An 8641-nucleotide genomic window follows, 5' to 3' on the forward strand; every position below is an offset into this window, starting at 1 on the left:
CGGGAAGGGGCTATAAGGCCTCCCCAGAGCCTTCTCTTCTCCAGGCTGAACAACCCCAACTCTCTCAGCCTGTCCCCATAGGAGGGGTGGCTCCAGCCCTCTCAGCATCTTTGTGGTCTCCTCTGGACTCACTCCCACTGGTCTATATCTTTCTAATACTGAGGGCTCTGCAGCTGGACGCAGTACACTGGGTGGGGTCTCACAAGAGCAGAGCAGAGGGGGAGAATCCCCTCCCTCGACCTGCTGGCCACGCTGCTCTGGATCCAGCCCAGGATACGGTTGGCTTTCTGGGCTGCCAGCACACACGGCCGGCTCATGTCCAGCTTTTCATCCACCAGTACCCCCAAGTCCTTCTCCTCAGGGCTGCTCTCCCTGAAAACAAGGATAACTATTCTGTTACTTGCCTCCCTCACTTCCTTCAGGATTTTTGACTCGACCATTCCGCAGTCAGTGTAGCCAAGGGTCCCATCAGCTTTCACATCCTCAGCCAGCTCTTCCCTATTTATGACTTAACAGTTCCACCGGAGCATCTCCTCTACTCAGCTACTTCACAATTCTGCCCTAGATTGTTTGTGTCCTGTCACATTACCCCATCACCAATATCTTTGCTTGGATTGTTGAAGTCACCCATGAAGGTCAGCACCTGCAGTCTTGTTGCTTCGCCCAATTGGTTAAGGAAGGCTTCATCCACTTCCTGTTCTGGATCTTCTGGTCTGTAGCAGATTCTGATCACAGTCTCTCTATTGCTGCCTCTGCTTTGATTCCAGCCCTTAAGATCCTCATCAGTTAATCACTCATTCAGTAATGAAGTTTTAATTCCAACAGTTTTATTTTTAGTAGAGTGCAGCTATCCCCCATGCCCACATGTTCTCACTAAATTCACCCATCACAAGCACCCCAGCCCAATCCCACCGCATCTCTGTGATCCATATGAAGTCATAATACTGCAAATATGTGTGCCTCTGCCTGTTTCCCACACTGTTTGCATGTGTGACCAGGCACTTAAGATGGGTCCCTCGTAATAGCAATTTCTGGTGGGAGTGTTTTTCCCAGGCACCTTTTTCCCTTGTGACTCCAGACTTAGGATATCACTGCTTGAAGCCCTTCTCACAAGGTCAGCAAGTTTGTTGCCTAAGATGTCACCCATTATTTTCTGTTAGATCCCATCTCTCCCCAGCTGCCATCCCTACTCAAAGAGGATCCAGTGGCTGTAAAAGATTAAGCCCTGCCTGTCTGACTGCACCAGCTGTTCAGCCAGGTGTTGATCTGCAGGAAGCATTTGCTTCTAACCAAACCTTTCTCCTTGACTACAGGGTCCAGAATTTTAAGTGATCCTTTATTTCTAGGAGTAAAAGAAAGCTTTCAGAATGATATTCCAGTGTGAATTTGTCTAATTAAGGATGAGTTGCTTAAATAAAGTAGGTATTGCTGACATTTTTTATACTTTCACTTAGTTTACTTACTATACTTGAGTCAAAATAGAAAATTTACAGAGTAACTGCATGACTGTTGATTTTATTTTTTAATAAACAATTTTGTTTTTAAACTAGTAAATAGAAAACTAATAAAAAGTTTATATAAAACTTTGTACAAACAAGTATAAGTAGAACTTATTGAAACTCGGTTAAAATTACGTAAAATATCTAAATAAGGTAAAATATATTAGAAGGTTATGGTTTTCAACATTATTTGGAATAAGGAGAAAAATTCCTTCCCTCTGTAGTTCTTGGTCTCCTTGTAACTGCTAATAATCAAAGATACAGTTACTTTAATAAGCTAAATACTAAGTTATAAAGTGATAACTAAGTTTTAGAAAAGAAACTTACTCCACTGTGCACCTGTGTAATTTCATTCAGACATTTAGACTGCTTTTTCTATCCCTTCACAAAAAGGAAGGAAGGTAGGTTCACTAAAAAGAAGAACAAAACAGTGACAGTAGAAGATTTTGCTTCTCATAAAAATGGAAACAGTAGATTGAATTATTAATAAGAAAAAAAATCCTTTCAAGACCATGTGGCTGGAGAAGTGAGTAACCCCAACCAAATCAGCGCTTGCCAGTAATTTAATTTTACTGTCTTAAATGGGCTTATTCCAGCAATAGAAAATGATCCTCTTCCAACAGTACCATCCTCCTCACCAGTTCACCCTCTTTCCATCACTTCCATAGAGAGAGAGTATTCCTTCCCTGCTTTTCCAGCTCCCTTCTCTTAACCAATCTGCAGCAATCCCACAGTCTTCCTTTCTTTGCCTGACACACGCTGCATTTGAGATACTTTTCCCATCTAACCATTCTCAGGTGTATCCACAGGAACAGTAATCCCCTTCTTTGCCCAGAAACTTCTCTGTATGAAAAAATAAATGTGCAGGACATTTTTTGTCTTATTTTAATGCCAAATAATAAGCAGAATAATTAGTAGTAATATAATAATATAAAATCCAAACACCTATAATCCTGTGCATTAGATTTAAGAGGCAGAAAATGTAGAAGAACCACAGAATGGTAGGGGTTGGAATGGACTGTCAGAGACCAATTCCAACCCCTCCTCCAAAGCAGGCTCACCTACAGCAGATTGGACAGGAATGCATGCAGGTGGGTTTTGAAGGTCTCCAGAAAAGACAAATCCACCCCCTCTCTGGGCAGCCTGTTCAGTGCTCTGGCACCCTCACAGTGAAGAAGTGTTTCCTCACTTCCTAAGCTTACCTGTGCGGATGTTATGGCAGACAGTGTCAAAAGCCTGGCTGAAGTTGAGGTAGGCAACATCCACTGCTGTCCCCTCATCCACCCAGCAATTAACCAGCTGGGTTAATTTATTCATTTCTTAAGAAATTAACTAACCATCAATTAATCAATCAATTAATTAATTGAAATAATTGAATTAATTGAATTGATTAATTAATTTCAATTAATTTCCCTTCTTCCTTCTAGTGCCTTAGCCCATGGGATTCCTCTAAGCAGGTCTTTGAAGAGGCCTCTCTAATTGCAGTGAGATCACGACCCTGCGACTGCACGCAGATCTGTAGTTCTTCCTGCTTATTTCCCATGCCACGTGCATTAGTACACAGGCATTTTAGAGCTAGTCAAGCATGCAGGTTTCCCTGAAGGGGTGCAAGAGGATGCACCACAACCATACACATCCTTGAGGTGGTTGATCTTCTAGATCTTATTTTAGGAGTCAGCTAAGGAACGTTTGTTGCTGCTGTGGTTGCCCTGGCTTATTCCTCAGGTAGATATGATGGCATGAGCATTGCAGCCTTGGACACCAGATCCAACAGGGATCAACTTAAAGCTGCAAATTATCTCGCTGTGGTTGGTTAACTTAGGCTGACTTGCAGACGCCCACCCACCTAGCTGCTCTGTCACACACACTCTTCAACAGGAGGCGAGGAGGAAATAAGATTAAAAAGCCAGTGGGTTGAGAGAAAAAACAAATGGCTGGAACCAGCTGGAACTGTCTGGAACCAGCTGTGTCCAATATGGAGCAGCTCCTGGCCTTTTCTCACAGAGGGCTCTCCTGTACCCACCTACACCGCTGTCAAAACCTTGCCAGTGACACCCAATGCACATCAATAAAGCAGTATTCAAAAATTAACTCATTAAAACCTATCAGAAAGTATGAAAAATAAGGCTCTAAAAATTCATAAATGGTGTGTAGTTTAAAGCTAACTCTGCCTGAGCTCTAAGCCAAGATGAATTCTGAGCATCCAAGCCATACAGAAATGTCTTGTACGTACTAGCGCAGTGCCAAATCCGAGCTACTAATCTCTGCTGAAAAACTACCATAGCCATGTGGCTCTGATTGGCTTTGATGCTCAGGTACAGTTAGCTTTCTTCTAATTAGAATATTACATAGAAACATATCCTTAGATGCTACAAACTGTGTAGCACAGTTGATGTTTTGTGTGAGTGAGCCAAGCAGATTCAGTCTCTATGGTTGACACTGTGATGCATGGAAAATCTTTACAGTAAATCCTTCAAATCTTTATCCTCTACTGAGATTAATTCAATCCACAGCTGTAAGATCAGAGTTGGTCTACAGAAAATGAGGTTTTTTTGAAAGGTACTCCTAATACATATCAAAACTTTGAAAAGACATGGACCACAAGAGAAGTGGAAGAGGATGCTAAAATTCACATATACAAACCTGACCAATATCAGCTGTTGAATGCACTAAACCTTGATAGTCATGTGGTACCAAATGGTAGTAACAGTACAAGCAGAAAACTTGGAGATTAAAAATCAAACAATTTATTCTTGAAAACTTCACAGCTATCTGTCCAAGATAACAAAACAAAATAAGGTAACAACTTGATTAAGACTATTGTGAAGCAATTGGCATAACCCAAGCATCTAAAGGAAAGGAACATAAAAAACCCAGACTTTTAAATCTTACCTCCAGAAGATTTCAAACTCATTATCAGTTCTTAAATAAGCATAGTGAGCCATAAGAACTAGGAAAAAACTGTAGTGAGATGCCTTTGAAATGTTAGTTTCATTCCTTTAGACAAGGAGTGAAAAAATCTCTGTTTTGATTGCTGTGATGCATCATAGGGCTAATAGCAATAAGATAGACCATGTGAGACACCACCTGGCTGCAAAGTTCATCCCATAATGGGGAACAGGGTCATAACACACCTGAAGTGCAGTTCCTGTGAGCTGCCAGGGCAAGCTCAGCAGGTATATATAATAGATTACTGTCAAAACAACCCAGACAAAGTACACAGGAACTTCCTATTCCACCTGGGAGAGCAATAGCTTTAATGTTCTATTCAGTTTTGGAGCAACTTATATTGTGACACTAACCTTGCTTGTCAAATGGACATTATGATTTTTAATCAGGAAATAAAGGAGTAAACTTGCCAAAATATATTTTCTTAATGCTGGCTTTCAAATAAGAACAAAGAAGAGTATAATGAATGCATGTGTGTTATGGATGTCACTATATTTACTTATACTTCTATAAAATACTAATAAACTATACCTATATTATAAAAACAATCCCCCAAAAATTATTCCTGTCCCCAATAAAAAAAAGGGAAAAAAAAAGATAAAACAAAGTCAGCAGAGTATATAATTATGTAATTTTACTGATATTTGTTTTCATGTTTCTAAAGAATCTGACTGAAATGACATAGATTTTTAGTTTTAGCATTTATTTTACATGCAGTAAAGAGCAACAAAAAATTAAGAATTATGAACAGTTCAATGCTTGAGACAAATTCAGATGTGACTTAAACAGCAAGTCAGCAGTAAATGAGGCTCTTGGATTTTCTCTTTGAAACAATGCAGTGAAAAGGAAAGAAACCGTACAGCCATCTTCATTCATGTAGCAACAATAGGTCTCACTCTGCAGCAGCCAAAACAAGTTCTTTAAACTGTGCATTGCTAGGATTAATAAGCACTGAAAAATGCAGACAAAGAAAGAAGACAATTTTTCTCTTGACTATTTCCATGTAACTTCATTATTCCCGTTGTCTTTATTCTAGAGACTGTGCCTCATCAGCCTAAACTGTTGGTTTCAGTATCTCTTTTCCTAGTGTGATGTAGGACATTAACTGTTGCTTCCAGTGAAACCAAAATGAGATGACAAGAGCAACATTAAAGTGATCTTTTAATTTCATCTCCAAAGATGAAAAGTAAACACAGCATGCTCATGCATGGCTTCCTGTAGGGATACTGTTATGCTGGAAGTCATCTGAATTAAGACTGAAATCTATTTTTGTGGGGTGCAGGGTCCTATTTGCTATTCCAGGAAAGTATTTTGGCTCCCTGTCTATAAAGCAAAGCAGCTCCAGCCAGTAACAAGAAAGCTTGCAAGCATGATGAAGGTGAGGGAGGGTAGAGAGTTATACACACTTAGATACATACAAAGCACCTCCCTGATCAACTGTTATGAGGAAAAATAATCTCAACCGCATAGGATGTCATGATGTTAATCTGAAGACGGTTATATAAAAATGGCACTGTCGGGTTTCCTTGACACCGATACAGATAGAGCAGAAATATGAACCACATGTTCCTCTTGTGCCTGGAAGTTTGTAAGGAAACTTTTCTTTTGTGATTTTGCATTGTTAAAAGGCAATTTATACATGTATTTATCTGACAGCAGATGCTGTCATCTGACTTTAGTGCCTTAATCTGCTAGTAAAACCAGCTTTATTTTTCTCTTTCCGATAAAAAGTAACAAGGTTTATTTATCGTATGCATATCTATTTTTGTGTTAAACTGAAGTTATTTTAATGTTGCAGATCTTCCAACTACTGGCTCAATCGCATCCAGTCCTTTCTCTACTGCAATGAAAATGGCCTCCTGGGAAGTTTTTCTGAAGAGACCCACACGTGCACCTGCCCAAATGACCAGGTTGCCTGCCACGGGTTCCTTCCCTGCACGGTTGGAGACGGCTCTGCCTGCTTAAGCTGTGCTCCTGACAATCGCACGCGCTGTGGGAGCTGCAACGCTGGCTACATGCTGAGCCAGGGGCTTTGCAAGCCTGAAGTGGCAGAATCGACAGAGCACTACATTGGGTTTGAGACTGACCTTCAGGACCTGGAAATGAAGTATTTATTGCAGAAGACAGACCGGAGAATTGAGGTCCATGCCATTTTCATCAGCAATGACATGCGCCTCAACAGCTGGTTTGATCCTTCTTGGCGCAAGCGGATGCTCCTTACTCTTAAGAGTAACAAGTACAAGTCTAGCCTGGTCCATATGATACTGGGCCTCTCTCTTCAAATTTGCCTAACTAAAAACAGCACCTTAGAGCCCGTTCTTGCTGTTTACGTCAACCCTTTTGGGGGCAGCCACTCTGAGAGCTGGTTTATGCCTGTGAATGAAAATAATTTCCCAGACTGGGAGCGGACTAAACTGGACTTACCCCTTCAGTGTTATAACTGGACACTGACTCTGGGCAACAAGTGGAAGACATTTTTTGAAACTGTACACATCTATTTGAGGAGTCGAATAAAGTCAAATGGTCCAAATGGCAATGAGAGCATCTACTATGAACCTCTGGAATTTATTGATCCCTCAAGAAATCTGGGCTACATGAAAATCAATAACATCCAAGTGTTTGGCTACAGCATGCACTTCGACCCAGAAGCAATTCGAGACTTGATTTTGCAGCTGGACTACCCCTATACTCAGGGATCACAGGACTCGGCACTTTTGCAGCTGTTAGAGATAAGGGATCGTGTAAATAAACTCTCTCCACCTGGTCAACGTCGTCTAGACCTCTTCTCTTGCTTGCTTCGTCATAGACTCAAACTGTCTACCAGTGAAGTGGTGAGGATTCAATCTGCTTTGCAGGCCTTTAATGCCAAATTGCCAAACACAGTGGATTATGACACAACCAAATTATGTAGTTAACCATAAACGTGAAGCACAACACAAAACCTTGAAGGAGTTTTTACAGTGCTTTTGTGGAACAGTTTATGTTTGGAAGAGTAAATTTAAATTGTCTTTTCAATATCTGTCTTATATCAGTCAATACTGTTGGATGGCAATTTACACACATGAACTTGCTGACAATGAATATATTATAACTGCAGTTTTGGTTTATGAATGAAATAAATACTGACACCAGTCTAGAAGACATTCTACTTTTTACAATAAATTTCATTTGTAATTTTATATGTTCCGTGGCAATGCTTTTGTGCATTACATCCTCTAGAGGGAACATAGAAGGATACCAATAAAATTTTGTAGCTGAACAGTTATTAAAAAGAAATGCTGTGGGATTCTTTTTTCTTACACAAAAGTAGTAACCTTGATACACTTTTGTGTGTGTTGAACACAGGAGGTGTAGGTAAGGGGAAGATAGTGACTCAAGATTTTAACAGAAACTGTAGAAAAGTCAAATCCATAGAATATTTTATTCTTAGGATGTGGCTTCAAATGTTCATGCTGAGCTGATAACTGTAGCCACGCTTTACTTGTTACACCTGAGACTTTCCTAAGGTATGAGCTTTTCAAGGTGCTTAACATGACATACAGACTCCCAGAATGGTAATATTGGGTGTTTTAGGATGGACAGAAGGTTACTATTGTGAGATGCACAGTAATTAAAGGTTGCATTAGCTCCACAGGAGACAGGTGAGAGGCTGTCTTTGCAATTGATATTACTCACGTTACAAAAGAAACAACCTTTTCCACCAAAAAGCACTTCTTGAAAGTGTTTTGCATATTTATAGAAAGGAATAAGCACATGTATACATTACCTCCTCCCAAATACACATGCCATAATATTTATCTAGAATAATCTTTTTTGAACTATTTACCTAACCACAAGCCATGATGATTACATTCAAATTAATTTTTAAAATTTCCCTGGCAAGGCAACTATTTAGAGTGTGGATATTTTTTTCATTGGTACAGATAATATCCTTTCAATGCAAGGTTTCTCAGTTTTAAAAAGCATACCATTTTACAGATATATGACAGCTCTTGAGATCTAGTTTATAAAGCTGAAAGTGCAAATAAATGTCATTATCAATTAATGAAATTGATTAAATGTTCATGACTGTGGATCAGAATTAGGTTCTTTGGTATTTTACACATACACTAAGAGAATAGTACAAATGGTTGAGCTGTCAGGAGTCCTTTGTAGTAAATACAGGGTAAAGTGAAGGAAACTGATACAAAGTC

At 39.8% G+C, this 8641-nt stretch overlaps 1 protein-coding gene across 1 annotated transcript; it reads left to right on the forward strand.

Annotated features, from left to right (window-relative positions):
- Positions 1–6246: 6246 nt before the first annotated feature.
- On the forward strand, positions 6247–7713 carry LOC104512821 (BMP/retinoic acid-inducible neural-specific protein 3; the record flags this gene model as incomplete). The annotated part of the gene is made up of 1 exon (XM_010155951.1): positions 6247–7713. A coding segment is annotated over one exon (1117 nt), but the record flags the coding sequence as incomplete, so codon positions are not given.
- Between the last annotated feature and the right edge of the window lie 928 nt (positions 7714–8641).

The sequence above is a fragment of the Eurypyga helias genome, unplaced genomic scaffold (genome assembly GCF_000690775.1).
Source record: "Eurypyga helias isolate BGI_N326 unplaced genomic scaffold, ASM69077v1 scaffold1070, whole genome shotgun sequence".
Lineage (NCBI taxonomy): Eukaryota > Metazoa > Chordata > Aves > Eurypygiformes > Eurypygidae > Eurypyga > Eurypyga helias.